General features: G+C 36.8%; 1 protein-coding gene across 2 annotated transcripts; it reads left to right on the forward strand.

Moving 5' to 3' along the window:
* Positions 1-9,620: 9,620 nt before the first annotated feature.
* LOC138322671 (uncharacterized) lies at positions 9,621-18,708 on the forward strand. Of its 2 annotated transcripts, XM_069266688.1 has the most exons (5): positions 9,632-9,937; positions 13,192-13,269; positions 14,333-14,551; positions 14,983-15,201; positions 16,052-18,708. In XM_069266688.1, exons 1-5 carry the CDS (start codon positions 9,697-9,699, stop codon positions 16,339-16,341), a joined length of 1,047 nt encoding a protein of 348 aa, XP_069122789.1. In that variant the 5' UTR covers positions 9,632-9,696; the 3' UTR covers positions 16,342-18,708. The 2 variants fall into 2 exon arrangements, with proteins under 2 accessions (XP_069122790.1, XP_069122789.1); XM_069266689.1 differs by lacking the exon at positions 14,983-15,201 and having other exon boundaries at positions 9,621-9,937.

Below are 18,708 nucleotides of genomic sequence, written 5' to 3' on the forward strand. Positions count from 1 at the left end.
CTGTCTTTAACAAAGTAATATCCTATGTACGGAACAATACGTACAGTAGGTTTATTATTTGCTTAGAATTATCAAAGTAAATGTATAAACAATAATACATGGTTATAATACCTCTGATGACCTTACGCTATCATTTTACTATTACTGTTACCTCTTCTTAGCACGTAGTTAGCTGGTTCAGCTAGTTGGTGGCGCAGTTTTGTTCAATTTACCTAAATTGTGTCCGGTTGTGCTCATATAAAAAACTGGGGTAAAACTTGCTGGTACTGAATTCCAGTGATGTGTTCAGTCGGTTTTTTAAAAACGTGTTCAGAGTAGGGGCTTTTCTACGATGTTGGCAAGGAGTTCCATGATCTACCACTCGCCGACTAAATATACATTGTGTGACTTTAGTCTGCTCTGTTTCTTAAAGAGTTTAAAAACTTTCTTAGTATTAGCTGAAGACATTGTAAATAGCTTATCTTTATCTAGTTTATCTATAACATCAGAATTTTATTGACTTCTGATCACATCGTTCCTTTTAACGTCTATATTCTAAGGTGGGAAGTCCCAAACTTTTTAAGTCTTGTATGGGTATGGTAAATTTTCAATAGAGTGTATACTATTTTTGTGGCTACTACGTTTTTCGAGAGCGATCTGATCTTTTTTTTAGCAGTGGAGACCAAACCTGGGTTGCATATTTCTAAAGTTAGGTCCTAATTAAAGGCTTTTGTTACAGGGTTAAGAACATAGTTTATATTCTATATAGAACAAATGTCCTGAATATATAGACCCAGTAATGCGATTCTTCCATTTATTAACTGCTTGACTAACATGCTGACTAAATTTAAGTTTGTTGTCGAACAAGTACAACCCTAAAATCTTTCTCACACTTGTACATTTCTCTATTTGTTCCTACTTTGTGGAAGGAATAATGCGTTGTCTCTGTTCTAGAATTTGCCTATAGTTTGAGGGTGTTTTTGGCATTTTTTAGTGTTCAAGGCCATTTTTCCAGTCTCTAGTCTCAAATGAGTTCTACACTGTCCTATGTGGCTTGTTTTTTTTTTTTTTTTTTTTTTTTTTTGTTTTTTTTTTTTTTTTTTTTTTTTTTTTTTTTTTTTATTTTTTGAAAGTTCTTGAGACTTGGTGGGGTTGTTATTGTTTCTAAAAATTGTTAAGAGTCGTCAGCAAATAATTTTATGGTGCTATGTTGGGACCAACTTCTTGCAGTCATTGAGATATATCAGAAATAGAACAGGAACCTAAGACACTACCTTGTGGTATCCCACTGGTCACATCTACTAGTCCAGTAAAGTTTCAACCATGAATAACACACTCGTTGCTAGTAGATTGGATAGGGAAGTGTCTTCTATCCACTTCATTTACTTTTCTGCAGTGAATCACCCAGTAACCCTTTAGTTTTTTAAGTAGATGTTTGTGAGGGACTCTTTATCAAAAGCTTTACTGAAGTCAATATAAATAGCGTCGACACTTACTCCCTTTATCTATGGCTTCTGCCCAATGTTCAAGGACCTCCAATAGGTTGGTAGTACATAAACGATTTACCAGATCTTAAAAGCCATGTTGATGTTCTGTGAAGAGATGGTTTCTCGTCCATAAATGAATTACGAGTTTGTCCCCCAAATGATTCTTGGAGAATTTTTGCCTGGGATTGAAAGTCAGACTTATTGGACGGTAAGTTCTCCACTTTGTTGTGGTTTCCACTCTTGTATAAAGGGAGTCACATTTGAGCAATTCGCCATATTCGTCTGGAATTTTCCCTTCGTCTAAAAGATTTCCTGAATATGATTTCCAAGGGTTGTGATATTTCATTTGAAGTCTTTCAACAAGAAGTTTAGGATGAAAGACGTCAGGCCCTGAGATTTATTAGGGTTCAAATTTCTTTATAGTTTTTTTCAATTAAACTCCTGTCGAATTCGATATCATGAAGTTTCTGTTTGATATGGTCTCATTTGAGGAAGTGTGGTGGATCTTCACTTTCTGGTGGGTTAAAGACTGATCCAAAGTAGTTAATTCAGCTCATTGGCGGTTTCATAGTGGTTAGTGGTGTGTGTACCATCCGCTTTTAACCACGTTGGTTATAGACATTCCTGTTCGTGGTTTTTTTCTCCCGACATATTTCCAAAAGAGCTTGCTGTTATCTTTGATGTCTTGCACTAGTTTCTTTTTCATAATGATAGTGCTGAACGTCGGATCTGTCGTGTTGCAGTGTTCCTGGCTCTCTGATACACTTTAAAGTTACTTTCTGTTTTACAATGAAGGTATCGGACCCACTTCCCGCCTTTTTTGTCGGATGGACTGCTTGGCTTCGTTGTCAAGATGGGGGCTCCAACGCTTCCTAACTGGGGATGTCTTGTTCACCGGGTATTTTATCTTCAATTAGTTTAGTTATGGTTTTCAACAAGAACATTCCCATGCTTGGGTCGTTGACATGTCCTCAACTTGAATGATGTTTAGCCAGTTGACAGAGGTTAGTTCTTCGCGTATAGCGTCGTAATGCCCTTTGTGATAAATTCCTCCTCTCCTGTTTAGTATGATTATCACTATGTGATACACTCAGTTTAAAAGACAATAAAATATGGTCACTCCTTCCGATACTTGGAAGATAGTTAACATCGTTGACAATCTGTTCATCGTTGCTAAAAACTAGATCCAGTTATAGATGGATTTTGACTCCTTCCCTATATCTGGTAGGCTTATGGATATGTTGGTATAAAAAAGTGTCTCGAACACACACTTCCAAGAAAACGAGTAGATATATGGTTTTTCTGACGTACATGTTGTCCAGTCAGGTCCAATTTATTTCAGGAAAGTTGAAATCTCCAGTGATCAGAATGTGTTTTGCGTTTCTAGTTGACATTTCTCTCATGTAAGTTTGTTAGTAGCTGAATTTCTCAGCTGTGCTGTTGGGGGCTACGGTAGATATTCACAATAAGTAGCTTGTCACCATTACTCAACTTGAGTTCAACAGCTAGGTACTCTTCAAAGGTTGTTGTAAATTTTAACTTGCTGGACAGTCATTTGTTCCGAGATATAAATGGCTACTCTCCACGTCCTTCGTGCTGTTGTTGGTGAAGCATCTAAATCCAGGTATTTTATAATAAACTGTTGTCCAGAGGTAATATCTTATTTTTTTGGTGGATTTCAGTGAGTAGGAATTATACTGGGTAATGATTTTTCTACAAGTTCCTGAAGTTCATCATCTTGACTAGTAGATAAAATGTCTACATTTGAATAAAAATATGAGAAGGTCGTTAAAAGAATCACTATGTACAGTGGTAAAACTATTCTCCTATTCTGCACTGCTAGGTTGCCCTGCTGTAGCGAACAATTGCATGTTTGGAGCATTTCCAAGGATAGTCTGATCAGGGTCGAATGTTCATGACAGGTGTCAAGAATATAATAGTGAGACTCGGAATATAGATTGTTATCCTGAAGATGGTGATTTATCCCCGATAGGACTGAAAAATCGGGGAGACTGTGCCTTGTTGAGGACAAGTCTGTGTTGTGCTTTTCTGTGTCCAATTCTAAGTGGGTGTGATGAAGCACCTTTGGTAATTGTTAGACTAGTGTTATGAGAAGTGGAGTCTTCTTAGTCTTTTTTTCTTTGAATTACCTCTCGTTGTTGCCTAGTTTTGGTCCTCGTTTAATAGCAGCTTTTTTAAGGTGTGTGAAGGACAGTTCTTAGAGATGTTCATAACGTTTTCTAGTATCTTTTTCCTCTGTTGCTTGTTCCCCTAGAATTACTTTCAGTGGTCTGGTTTTAGTTTCATCATATTTACCGAGTCGAAAGTGTGTAAATTAACTCTAAATCTGCTATACCTATTTTCGAAGTCAGAAGTCGGATGTCATCTTCATCTTCTTTTTTCTTCTGTCGGATGACCATCTCCTCTGGTTTTCCTCAGGGATGTTGAATATGATTATATTTGTATTCCTTCTCCTTCTGTCATCAAATTCTCTCACTCTGCCATCAATGACTTTTTCAATATCTGATGATATTTCATTAACAGCTGTTAGGCGTACCTGTTCTATATCCTTAGATAGCTGTGATATTTTGTGTCGTCATGCCTCCATTTTTAGAGTGTGTACTTTGGTATTGAGCAAAGCGGTTTTGTTCTCTAAATTTGACAAGCGTCTGTTGTTTGTATCCTTGACTTTCTGAAACAAAGTTCTGCTGATGTTGTTCAGAGTTGGTAGTGTGTTGGTGCATGCAAAGCATGACCATCTAAATCCTGGCATTTCTCCATCCGCGACTAAGTTCCACAACGCTTTCTTTTAACGTTAGCGCATATAGGACAGAAGTTCAAGTTGCAACCACTACAGACTATAAACATTCTGGTTAAAAGTTTCCCATCGCATCTTGCACACTCATCTCCTCCAGGAGAAGGGCAGGGTCTCTTCCTAGATTGGTCCATTGTTAGGTATAGAGTTAACAGTAAGGTTGTATATGTGTTCACTCAACTAGCACGTTTTCCATGCCGGTCAAGATAACGAACTTCTATAGACATACACACACAAACTGATGAATTAATGTTCCAGACTAAAAAGTATGTATTTTTAACTGTGTTAGATGGCACGGATACCTTGGGTGGTCCATGTGATGATGTAATGGTTGATAGTTTATACCACAGCACAGATTCGGTGAATATCAATCCGAGACCGGAAATCTTAAATCGACTAGCACGGTTCCATGCCGGTCAAATTGTAAGTAGTCGCGAAACAGTCCTATGCATGTAATTATCTGGACTATAGGTGTGACCAGTTGACTAAGTTCTGTGCTGTATCACGGATACCATGCCGGTCTGTATACCATAGATAGTAGATAGGTTTCACGTTTAACTATGTATTATAGATGCAAGATTGATCTGATTCAACAAGTTAAAGTATGTTTCCCAACTAGCAAGATTCCGTGACTGTCAGTTAATGAGTAGTAACAAGTTATCATATATACAAATATGAGCTGTATAGCTAGACTAGCACGGATATCATGTAGGTGCAGAATGTAATAACACAAGTCTACACCTTGACATATACATAGTAAATGTGATATCAAACAGATAGGTCTGTTGTCCTATTTACATACTCGGTGAACAGAGCAGGACACAAGACATCATATTAAGTATTAAAATAGATTATGGGTAGCACAGTTACTATGCCGACCATTAAGCTTAAACCTAATAATATAAGTAAGGTCTTAATTAGACTACAAAATGTTCATACTCTAGTAACGGCTTTGTTTGCAATTTTGTGTATAATGAACACAGTTAATGTACCAATACAAAATACAAAGATTAGCCAGGTGATATACCAGACGGAATATATTAGTTAGATGTTCTCACTGTCATCATCTGTATCAAGTTGGAGAATATCCTGTTCTGGTACCTGACAGCTCTTGTTGATGTTTAGGCGAATAAGTTGTTTCCAGGATTCGGCTAACTTAGGGCCGGGGTGTACACCGTCTCTGTACAGAGAGAAATTGATCCTATAGAATGTTTTCCTTTACACGTTTACCGCCTTTACTTTTCTTAGTAAGATTGTTGACTTTGACTGACGACTCTGCAAGTTTATTGGTTAAGTTCATTAATATGGTTATTCAGAAGGGTCCACTTGTCGCCGAAGCTCAGCATCTTCTGTTTCATCGCTTTCCTTTAGGTACTCCTTTACAGTCGTTCCATCTTTGGACGGAAATGTAAGGACAGTCGACGAATTTGATAAATGCCTTGGGTTGTATTTATTAACAAAGTCTAAAGCGATATTGTACTGTCGCAATAAAATATCTTCTAATAACTTTGACTGTGAATCATCTTTACTGCGTACAGATAGTTGTTTTGCCGTACTTTAGTTGTAAGGTCCACATGTACCGGCCCCAAAAATAGACTAACACACTGCCATCCTTCTCCACAGCTGGTCTCAGTTTTCCTTTTTAGGATGTCTACTAATCTGGCAGAGTTCGCTCCCGCCTCACACCAATTTGTCAAGGGGAAAATTGTTGACACCAATCACAATTAGATAGGACTATACCCTTGCTATCCGTCAGAAGGATCGGAGCGCGCCACTGTTCTAGGTGGTGGTGATTTCCTCATCCTGTGCGTGCCTTCTGAAGGAATTTGTCTAGTTTCTTATCTGGCTCATGGTATTGTCGATATATCACCAAGCTAGTCTATTGGTTTAAATCAAAATGTTTATTATAATTTGAATTATTTCATGATATAGGCCGTATGTTACTGAAGCATGATGATGTTTACTAATTACTAATATTACAGTAGGCCTATATCAAAAACTGTTTAACCAAGCTATTCTCAGACTAGCATGTTTACTAAATCTCCACATACACAAAATTTTATATTGTTCAACAATGGGGTCAAGTTACAGGATAAGCAGGCGAGTGGTGGGGGCTCATACAGTACATAGATATAACTCTTAGTTGACGAGGCCCACAGTAATTAATTACGTGGTTATAAAACATGTATATCTATCCACTATATATGACTTGTAATATTGTATCACACGGCTTACTCAAACTAGCCTGTTTACTACATCTCCGTGTACACTAAACACTGTTTAACAATGGGGTCAAGTTACAACGGCGAGTGGTAGTCAGTACAAGGACAAGTATAAAATCTTAATTGACCGACTCAACATAGTTAGTTACACATTATACAACCTACATGTTTATCCACTATTTATGGCTTACGTATAATATTACAAGGTGAGGGAATTTACCACATGGCATTAGGCCGACTCGCAGCCGCAATGTAAACAATACGAAGTATCAAGATACAGAGTATGTGGTACTGGAGAAAGTCAATAAATCACCATTGGTACATTAGCCATGAGATGGGAATTAACGTATTTGTTGATTGATGAAGGGTATTAAATTGGTACTTATCTATTTCTGTGAAGGTCGAATCAACATGTTGGCTCGTTCAGTAGTACAGGCGTTACGATGACCGGCTATAGGAATCCATTATATTGAAACTGATAGCCAAAAATCCCGAGTAGTTGTGGTAAATTAGTAGGTCCTCTATAATGGATTCATATCAGTTCAATATATACAGTTCCTTGATTTAAATCAGTTGATATTGATTTGAATTTAATTTGAATTTGGATCCCTCAATATCACTCCCACACAAGCCATTCCTGGTCCTAGTCAGGAATATCCAGAGAAAGAGTCATGCTGAGGGAGAATGTTAAAGCATATGCATATAAACTAATTATAACAATGGGGAAAATGGGTTTATGATATAAAAATATGAGTGTTATAAGGGCTTACCTATGATCTACTCCTGTCAAAGAAAATAACGCTTGTGATTCACCAAATCCTCCAATACTATTAATTTTTCATATTTCATGTAACAGTTAGATTTGTTAATATTCAATATATATTGGATAATACAATATGGATTATTTTGCTAAATTTTGATATATACTTGTATATGAATAGATCACAGTTTACACATAAAAAATATTATAGTGACTTGAACTTGTGTAATGACTATTCACTACTTGTATAGTGAGAAAAGCACTGAAGGAGTCTTCATATCATATACATGTACACACATGTATATATACCAGTGTATATAAATTGTGTGAATATTTATGTTTTCTATACATGTACTTGATGTTTTACAAATAAGAGAGGTATGACTGGGCTCAAAGTCTGCCAGATGATTCAATAAAGGTTTGGACACAGACACACAGGTTTGAATTTATCTCATGGCTAAGGTGATTACTTCCCTTTGTTAGAATTTCAACATTCATATGTAAATGTTGAGAAAGATTCAGGTCTAGATTCAGTTGAAGGTTTAATTGGATGTCAAGTTGTAAATGAGACAGAGAAGTTAACAAGCTCTGACGTTGGACTGCATATCTAGGGCAGAAGAGAAAGAAGTGATCAACATCTTCAGTAGAGTATCCACAAATACAGGATGGACTATTAGAAAGATGGTCTTTATAGAGATCAGAATTTAGCTGACTTGCTCGATTACGAAGTTGACACATAATAATATTAAAACACCTAGTTCCACCATACTTAAAAGCATCAGTACATTTATCGTCAGCATTGACGGGGATGGCATGACGGGTAAGGATCCTTTTGAGTTCGCTTATTGAACCCCTATCATAGAAGACACAGTCAGGTTTATTCCACCAAGACATCATATAGGGATAAAAACTTTTAAAATACATGGAAGACCTACAAATGGGGGTTTGAAATATACGTTGATGTCTTACATCATGAGACACTCGACTATGATCAATAATAAAAGGTATAATGTGTTCAAGTAGATAGTCAGGGGTTTCATGATTAATTATTTTAAAAAATAAAATATGTTGTTGATCAATTCTACGTTTTTTGAGAGTGTCCCAACCAAGTTCATTATAGATAACAGCATGACAAGTACCTCTGCGTAAACCAGAGATGACTCTATCAACATCAAGTTGGATAGATTCTAAAAGTTCGGATTCCGTTTGATTGCAATTATTCCATGCAACACTTACTTGTTCAAGGTTAGGGCGTATATATGATTTGTATAGAATTTCTAATGTTTTCCTATCAAGATTTACCTTAAGTGATCTTAAAGGTAGGTTTCGCCCAACCAAATAAATATTTTTTTGTGAAATGCGATAAGCAGAAGAAAAGATGTAAAAACATAATAAAATATCTCAATTTAATTTCTTTATGTGTTTGAGATTGAACAAATGTGTCTTGAATACAAAATTGAAGGAAATCCTTGATTCATTACGGTGTCCGTCAGACAAAATAATATGCAAATGAAGCTGCGATGGATTGCGTTGTCGAAGTTTGGCGCATGCGCATTGTCACGCACTAAAAGTAAACAAAATGGCTGAACGAAAGTGTGTGAGATGAAAAAACTATATCTGAATCGGCAACAAAGTGGAGGAAATTATAATGGATTCGGTAGCACCCTAGGATATCTATAGGGATTTAAATTCAGAGATGGCATGTAGCAATAGAAGAAACAGAAGCCACATCTCAAGCTAGGCAACTGACCACCCATATTGTTTGTTGTATGCATTGAAAATGATCTGAAGATTATATCTATGTATAGGATAAATTTCAATTTCGTAGTCTTTATATTTCATTGGGCGAAACCATGCATGCTCTGGGTATTACGGGCTATTATAAACGTGTCTACTATTTTTTTTTTCAAATGGCAAATATGAGGAATAGCCCTGTGGACAAAATAGATCGTCAAATTGTCGAGGCAGTCTGCCCCTTTATCAAGACACATAAAAAACACAGTCACATGCTATAGCATTGATAATAGCAAATATAAGAAGACAAAGGGAAAACATATTATGATAAAAGTTGATTGAAATAAGTTCTTCGGCGAGTGGAAAAACAATTAGTTACACACGAATATAGTTATATGCTCAAAAGCTGTTAAAAGTTAGCACAGTGTGGGGACTGATTTAACAACAAACTATCCTTTAATCGTTTACATTTATAAACCACCATATCTTAATTGTCCCTATCCTATACTAGTGACTACTATACATCGCCAGATTTCATCGTAGACTAAAATAACTTTACAATGTACTAATAAACCCTGGCTACCTGTGAGTGTTGGAAACTTCCAGTGGAAATACCGAAATGAAAATATCCAAACGATTACGTTTATATATATACAATGTATTTATCATAGGGCATGTGGTATCTACATTGTACCAGACATGCTGGTCAACACACAAGTAGTAGAGCAGGGATGTTTGATTGTCATCATTTTCCTTCTACCAGGAGTACTCATGAAGGAAGTGCATTCCCCACCTGAAGGTTTTAAATTCAACTGTGGATTAGATATTTGTTACTATCCTCGTCATTTCTGTAACATTCACACACAACATTGTGAGACGTGTACGTCATCAGCCTGTAATGAGCTCGGTGTCTCCTCACAATGTCAAAGACGGTGTACAGGTAAGAGTACTGAAATTACTTCTATTGATTGGCGCCATACACGGGAAGATTGGAGAATATGTTTAGAGTAGTAGAGTATAATTACAAATTCAATGTTGATCGAATATGTATTTATATAGCTTTTATCAAGAATTTACATGTGAAAGGCAAGCGTTAAGGTGCAAAATCAAACAAACTGTACTTTAGTATCAACATATAATAACGCAATACATTTATCATTTTAATGATATATTTGTAATCAACGTAGGGAAAATATTTGTAAAGTGTAGCATTTATAGGTATTCCATGATCTTAAGATATAGGTTTAAATATATATTGCACTTATAATTAGTAACAGGTATGTCCACAATCTAAAAATAGACTACATCTATTTATATATCTTGTTTTCAACCTTCGGTCTAACATCGATCTAATTTACTCCACTGGATCTATAATAAACAATGTACATATTCCCACGTATTATTATAAAATTCAGTGTGTATCTTTTATTGTAGTCTTATCAGAATGCGGAATTTGATATAGGTTCATTTCTATATGGATATTTCCATATATTAAAGTATACTAATATAATAACACCAAAAAAACACGATATAAACTATTGAATGGTCCGTAGGGCATAGAAAGGTACTGGATTTACATTTTAATACAACCATTACTACAAAAACAAAAATAGCATGATTAGCGTAAGATTGTTTAACACATATTGTATAATCATATCTATATAATTACATTTTCACTTCGCCCCGCCTCAATGAAACTAGTAAACTCCGATCACTTCATTTCCCAATGAAGATGCTTGGTCACGCGCTGACCTCTGACCGGCGTGAGAATACATTTTGACATTGTTTACATTTTGACCTAGTTTTACGCCGCTTCAGTTTTGAATGAACTTTCTGCCTGTCTTTGTACATTCAGAAATGCTTGAGAAAGTGATATTAGAAATTGTCAGTAATATAATATTATACAGATATTTTACACGTATTTTGGTGAAACGCTGACTTAGGCTCAAGCCCCGGAAAAATGCTGAACATAGGCTACCGAACGCATAATGTTCACCACTCATCGCAAATAGGCATAATCGAACGCAAATGGTTATGATAATGTGCACAATATATGTGATGCGGTGATATACATGCAAGCTTAGAAACGATAGATTCCATTAAATAGCAAACAGGCTGATTTCAGTGAAATTAAGCCTAACAAAACGATTCTGTGAGTGTCGAAACCCACAGCATTGGAGGGTCGTTGGAAACCGCCAATATTTCAAATCAATGTTTCTCTACTTAGGCTACTTTATACAGCATTTTAATCCCAAAACTCCAGTTGACAGAGAAGTTATCACATTTCAAGAATAACACAGAAGTCTTCCAGTGATCTGCGACTAAATCCCACATTTTAACACGTTTTATTGAGCCCCGGAAGCACCATGTTATTGGGCTGCATCACATACCATAGACACAGGGGTTGGATTTCACAACATGTTTAGTTAATAAACATTTAAATGTCAGCTACAAATAATTACCAGACGGAAATACAACATTCAGTTACATTCCACAACAATTACAATTGAATTTTAAAAGGTTTGATTATGTTTAGATACCAACTATTCAGCATTTTCACCACAATCATCATTTTCTTCAAACCGGACCCCTGCTAAATCGAGCAACCGGATTACACATTGACTGCACTGCTAGTACTGCGCAGCAATTTTTGTATTTGAAGCTACATAATGTTTTTATGATAAAATTTAAGCCATTAATTCCTGTACATAGAAACAGTATTTAGAAATCGCCGTTTTTAATCTTAACAACGCACAAAGAATGAAGTTATTTTCGGAACTACATTTTGTGTTGCCTTGGTGACGAGAAGAACTGACTGGCGGCTGTTCCGTAGCTGTACATACATGTACGATAACTGGTACAATGTTGCAAATTTGTATAATAATCTGATACCGAATACATATAATTTGATTTTTTTCAACAGCGGGATTTTTAAATTGATTAACGTAAATATAAGGATTGATTATCAATTTTGTTGCTTGCATTGACTGATGAAGAAAGTTAATCTCGTGCAAATGTTACATGAACTGCTTCGCAGTTCACTTCATTTGCACGAGATTAACTTTCTTCATCAGTCAATGCAAGCAACAAAATTGACAATCATATCTATATAATTATAATTGATCAACTTTGTAGTTGTATCATTGTCCGATTTTTTTTTATTATGATAGGTTTTCTCAGTTCTCTAGACAGTTAAAGCAAAACCTAAAATTACTGTTTAAAATGGTTATGTTAATATTCAAATTGTATGGTTAATAAGTCAATTGAACAAATTAACACATATTGAAGTTGTCCATTGCTTTGACAAAACCATAAATAATGTATCGTGATACGTAGCAGATCATAGTAGAGGTATCGTGATACGTATCGGATCGTAGGTGAGGTATCGTGACATGTATCGGATCGTAGGTGAGGTATCGTAATACGTATCGGACCGTAGGTGAGGTATCGTGACATGTATCGGATCGTAGGTGAGGTATCGTGACACGTATCGGATCGTAGGTGAGGCATCGTGATAGGTATAGGATCGTAGGCGAGGCATCATGACATGTATCGGATCGTAGGTGAGGTATCGTGACATGTATCGGATCGTAGGTGAGGTATCGTGATACGTGTCGGAGCGTAGGTGAAGTATTGTGATACGTATCGGATCGTAAGTGAGGTATCGTGATACGTATAGGATCGTGGGTGAGGTATCGTGACATGTATCGGATCGTGGGTGAGATATCGTGATATATATCGGATCGTACGTGAGGTATCGTGGTACGTATCGGATCGTAGGTGAGGTATAGTGACATGTATCGGATCGTAGGTGAGGTATCGTGATACGTATCGGATCGTAGGTGAGGTATCGTGACATGTATCGGATCATAGGTGAGGTATCGTTATACGTATAGGATCGTAGGTGAGGTATCGTGACATGTATCGGACCGTAGGTGAGGTATCGTGATACGTATCGGAGCGTAGGTGAGGTATTGTGATACGTATCGGAGCGTAGGTGAGGTATCGTGACATGTATCGGACCGTAGGTGAGGTATCGTGATACGTATCGGAGCGTAGGTGAGGTATTGTGATACGTACGCATATGTATAGCATCGTGCAATCACTATCGTCCTAATATTTTGTATATTTTGTATAAAAACTTCATAACTGTTTACATTTATACGTGTTAATTTATTTGTACCTTTACTGTAGAACTGAAAGATGAAACAGACATTTCGCTTGATGAATTGCAGTACTCATTCTGGAGGAGAAGGTACTACCAACTATCAGGTGAGATTGTGTACCTAGGTCAAATTTACACACCTTATTGTTAGATTAACACCTATTAACAGCCAGGGTTATGTAAGGACGGCCTCCTATAAATGCTATGTAACGTGTATGAAGCGCGAGGAGACTATGGTATGTTCGTATTGTAACTCGTTGGAAATCGTGCCCTTTTTATAGTGCTATCTCACTGGAGCATACCGTATTCAGTCGCTCTATGCTGACAACGGGATAACCAGTCGACCCATTAAGCCCTGCAGGTAGGGCGTTAGAATTGTACCTGCTGCCCTTATTGCATGATCGTAAAAGGCGACTAAATATAGGATCTTATCTTTTCTTTTCTTCCTAACTGACTTTATCTTTCCTAATGCCTTCCTTGGCACCACCTCACTTTTGGCCTTGAGTTGAGCGTTCGCCCCTATGAGAAAGGCTCTGGGTTCTGTCCCCTGGCTGAGACACACCAAAGTCTATAAAAGTGGTAGTTGCTGCTCCTGCTTAGCGCTCAGCAAACGGGGATTGGGACGACAGGTTCGCCCGTTGTCAGTATAATGTGACCGGGTGGTGTGTGTTGCTTGGTGTCTTCGGCGGCATGCTTCAGTGATATAGCACTATAAAAAGGGCAATAATTCCACTATACAAGAAGACACAACATGAATTTACCGCAGTCTCCCAAAACACGCACCTCGCACAACATACACGCAACACACCGCATACATGGGAGGCCGTCCTTACATGACCATAGCTGTTAATAGGACGTTAATTAATCAAACAAACAAACAATTTCCTTAATTCTGAGCATTATACAAGCGCAGAAACTACCACTTTTATATTATATAGGCTATGGTTTGCCCCGGCCTGATGCAGAACTAAGAACCTTCCTCACAGGGGCGAGCGCTCAACTTATGTCATGACTAAAAGTGAGACAGTGTTAAGGGAGACGTTAATAAGAAGAAAGTCATTTAGGGGAAATAGAAAAGATAAGATTCCAAATTTGACTTACGTCACAACCGGACTTTCTTGTCAGGGAGATTTGTTGCTAAATGGTTTTGATGTTGACTTTGTTTTGCAGACCAAGTGAGTACTCTGTCATATGCTGTTTGGACACTGGTGATACTATTTTGTCTCTTTGTCCTATTCCATATTGTGAAGTGGCTGAAAACATGTAAGAATCGAATGTATCAAAAACATTCGAGTGACAATCATGACGACAAAGAAGATAGAAATACTTATCAATTGATCCCGACAGCTCCCCTAGATAGTCTAGCCTCACATGGCGCACACTCTCACGGTAGGTACATCGGAGATATACTAGTAATCATATAATAACACCCGTTTTAGTTTCTTTCCTATGTTACAGGACCTTGCTGCTTAGGGCTATAAGAATAAATAAGGTCATTTCAAACCACGTTTGTGGAAAAGTGATGTGTTTAATTTATTAGCGTTGCTACAAGTTTCTTTGTTGGATATTTGATAAGTACTTTATTCATTGGTAATGAAGAGTCACGTTGTCACAATGATAAAAAGATTAACGTTTCCATTGGTCACCATTATTACAGATTACATGAGCAGCCATTTAGGTATTGAGTCATTTAGATATAGCGAGGTCAAGTTTTGGGCGATTGAACGATGTAAATAGCAATTAAAATGGGTTCCAGACAATACATTACCTATTAGGGATATTATAGAAGACGATAGTTTTATATATATATTTCTATGTAGGTTCTTCTGTCAGTGTACACCAACCCTCTCCGTCCGATCAGGATGGTAATTATTCTACGATGGCAGATGACAGACTCCTGCATGATACTATACCAGAATCCCCACCAGGGATACAGCCCAGCCATCCTCGTTCTGAACAATTACAAAATGGAATCTCTACTTCAATTGGTCTTGGGTGGGCCCCTTCATTAAAAAGTACCAACGTGACCAGCTTACCATGTAAGACAATATTTAACGTAATTAAATAGGATTTTCAAGCACCTTGATAAGAAGACAGGACAAGCTTTCTTCCTTTTCGGTGGCTGTCTAGCAGGACTTGGCAGAGAAACGTGTCCGTCTTGATGTGTGTGGTATGGGATCAGGAGAACGAATCAGTTGGACCCGATTCATCCGTGGAAGTGCTAATGTGAAAAGAATAAACAAAAAATAGTGATTTATTCCTACTAGGCATCGGGAACGGTCTGTTTATTCAATGCAAGCACATACAAATATATGCATAGCACGCTGTATTGCAGTCCATGCATTATATATTTAACATGTATGAGACTCACGATATTATAGATGTAAACGTGTACTTACACTATACATCCACTCCCCATTACGATGACAGGTGTTTCATATTCATAATAATTAAAGTTAATACATCAGGTCTGTTACGTAACTACTTCCGTTCGTAGTCTGTATTATTCATTGACAGGAGAATAAACGTTCAAATTTTCAACGACCAGCTTACCATGTAAGACAATACCTTCCGTCATCATTATTAAATCTTATTGTTTGTGTATATACATGTATATACGCACAACAGATATGGCAATTATCCTGGTTTTATCATTCAATAGTCAAAAAGTAATCAGAAAATTGAAGATTAGATATAGGTGCTGTGAGGTAGAAGAATAAGTCAACAAAAATAGGTTCGGACATACAAATCCTGTTTATTGAATTTTGGTATTTATTTGTCATTTCGGTATGTTGATGCCATGTTTTGATTTAGGTATTGTTTCAGAAAGCGTGTTCAACTATTCTGATTAAAGGTTGAACTGTAATTAATTGTTCCATTTCATTTTAGCAAATGATGTCCATGATACTACTGTCGTCAAACAAGAGAGACGCAGTAAATGTTCAGATAGTACATCGGATGATGTGAGACACCTATCACAACGACAAAACAAACAATCAAACGATGAATTAGTTGGGATTTCTGCAGCCTACCTTCCTACGAATGTTGGACACAAAACATCATGGTTACCGTTTCTCAAAAGCTCCATCTCGAATAGTCGTGCTAACATAATCGAGATGCTTAGAATAAAAAGTGGAAAAGTGGTGAAAAGCAACATGAATTTAAGAACTTATGTCTGACAAGTCCTGAATTATACATATACATATACGTTGTGATTATTGGAAATATTTAGCACGATTGTTTATCATTCGACAACACTTAGTTGTTATATCTGTGAAAAGGTGAATAAACAGTTTCAAAATTGCTTAAACGAGCAAATAACAATTAAATTTTTACGGGAAAAATGCAAATAGTTGGAATTGTTAACGATGTTATAGAATGTTAGTGATAAAACGAAAATAGTTTGAAATATAGCATATAACATCGTTTTCATCACTGTTCTTCATACATGAAGTGGGACGACTAGTTTCCCGTTGTCAGTTTAATGTGAACGGATGAGGTGTGATGTCCTGTGTTTATGGCGATATGTCTCAGTAATATAGCTCTATGAAATGTCCCAATAATAGCAATGGTCATGTAAGGACGGCCTCCCATGTATGCGGTGTGTTGTGTGTATGAAGTGCGTGGTGCGTGTTTGTGGAGACTGCGGTATACTCGTGTTGTTTCTTCTTGAACTTTTGCCCTTTTTATAGCGCTTTATCACTCGACAACAGTTTCCACTATTTTAAAGAGACACAACATACTACAGCCTCCTAAAATATATATACATCCACTCGAACACATCGCACACAGTGGAGGCCGTCCTTCAAGGCCCATTACCTTTCCAAAACGGCTTTTAATTTTTTAAATGGGAATGTAAAACGAGATCGATAATTTTGTAGAGTCGCAAAAGTTATTAACTCATCTTTAATACTACACTCATCATCATCTTCAGAAAATTTTGATTAAAATAAATAAATTTTAACTTTCATAACGCGGGTCGTCTTATGTGTCCCGCCGTCGTCCTAAATACCGCGCAGTGGTTGAATATTACAATGCCAGACGACAAAACAGCGAAATAACTCTCCACTGTTATCATATATTACGGAGAAAATCTTCCATATGTTTGGTGTTGTTACCTCATCTTAGGCCATGGATAGGCATTTTCTTTTGTTATTAATGTTTTTAAGAAACCTTTAAATTTTGCTTCGGAAAGGTAGTGGGCCTTTAAATGATCCTAGCTGTTAAGACGTAAATAAACCAACCAACCTCTAGACGATTATATACAGTGATATATTTATCATAGCTTTTAATTTATTGTACTAATGTAATTTCTTTTGGGCATTAGTCCACACCATATGTAGGATAAAGCTTGATTTGTTCCTTTAATATTTTAGTGAAATTTAGGTATGAAGTTGTTAATCAGCCAAAACTGCCGTTACATACGTTTAAATCTGTTAGGATAATTATAACGACTTGTGTTTATTTATCATCCTCATCGTATACACTACTGATCATGACAACCTATAGATCTAATGTAAGACAGATCCCTTAATTCTGTTCTGAGAAATAGAGGTAACAAACTTCAGCTATCAAAATCCAAGATGACGGCCACTCGGTCGTATTGTTTGTCCTGTCGGTCCCAAAGTGCAATATGCACAAAAAGGGCCCTAGGATAACCTACATATGGAATTTCAAACAAATCCCTTCAATAATTCTCAGAAATAGCGGAAACAAATTTCAAATACTTTAACCTAAGATTGCGGTCTGTCCGTCATATTGTTGAGCAATCAGTCCCAAAATGCAATATTCACATTTAGGGCCTTGGGGGAACCTACACATGAAATTTGAGACAGAACCTTTCAGTATTTTCTGAGAAATAGCGATAACAAACTTAGAACACCAAAATCCAAGATGGCAGTTAGTCGGCCATCTTGTTGACCAATCGGTATAAGATGAAAAAAAACACATTTAGGGCCCTAGGGCAACATAATATGAAATTTGAGACAGATCTCTTCAGTAGTTTCTGAGAAATAGTGATAACAAACATCAACTGCCAAAATCCAAGATAGCTGATTGTCGTCTATATTGTTTTCCCGATCAGTCTAAAAATTAGCATGACACTCCTAGGCACCAAGGGAACCATGAATGTAAAATTGAGAAATATCCGTCGAGTACTTCTCAAGAAATAGCGTTAACAATCATTGTTTACGGACGGACGACATACGACGGACCACGGACGAAAGGCGATTTGTGTTGATCCCACCATCTGTTGATGGTGCGCTAAAAAGACGACATACATGTCGTTACGGTGCTTATAAGTTTCGGCGACATGGTTAGAGGTTAAACAGGTTTACTGTGATTATTGTGTTTTGTTGTATTGTGCTTCATTTACTTAGCGAATCTGTTGCTGTGATAAAAGAATATATTTTAATGTTGAAATAATAAATGAGCGGCAATGCGATGTGAGAGAGGCATTTTGATTGTTATCTGATTTATTGTAAGTTATGATGTTACATTGTTGTGCCAAAATACGGGTTTTTTTTAAAATAAAGTATTCCATACAA

Source organism: Argopecten irradians, chromosome 5 (genome assembly GCF_041381155.1).
Source record: "Argopecten irradians isolate NY chromosome 5, Ai_NY, whole genome shotgun sequence".
NCBI lineage: Eukaryota > Metazoa > Mollusca > Bivalvia > Pectinida > Pectinidae > Argopecten > Argopecten irradians.

Excerpts from the sequence above, each read along its gene's own strand:
- LOC138322671 (XM_069266688.1), top strand. The coding sequence starts at position 9,697 with ATGCTGGTCAACACACAAGTAGTAGAGCAGGGATGTTTGATTGTCATC. Across the intron at positions 9,938-13,191 it reads ATGTCAAAGACGGTGTACAG|AACTGAAAGATGAAACAGAC; the intron begins GTAAGAGTACTG and ends CCTTTACTGTAG. Across the intron at positions 13,270-14,332 it reads AAGGTACTACCAACTATCAG|ACCAAGTGAGTACTCTGTCA; the intron begins GTGAGATTGTGT and ends TTTGTTTTGCAG.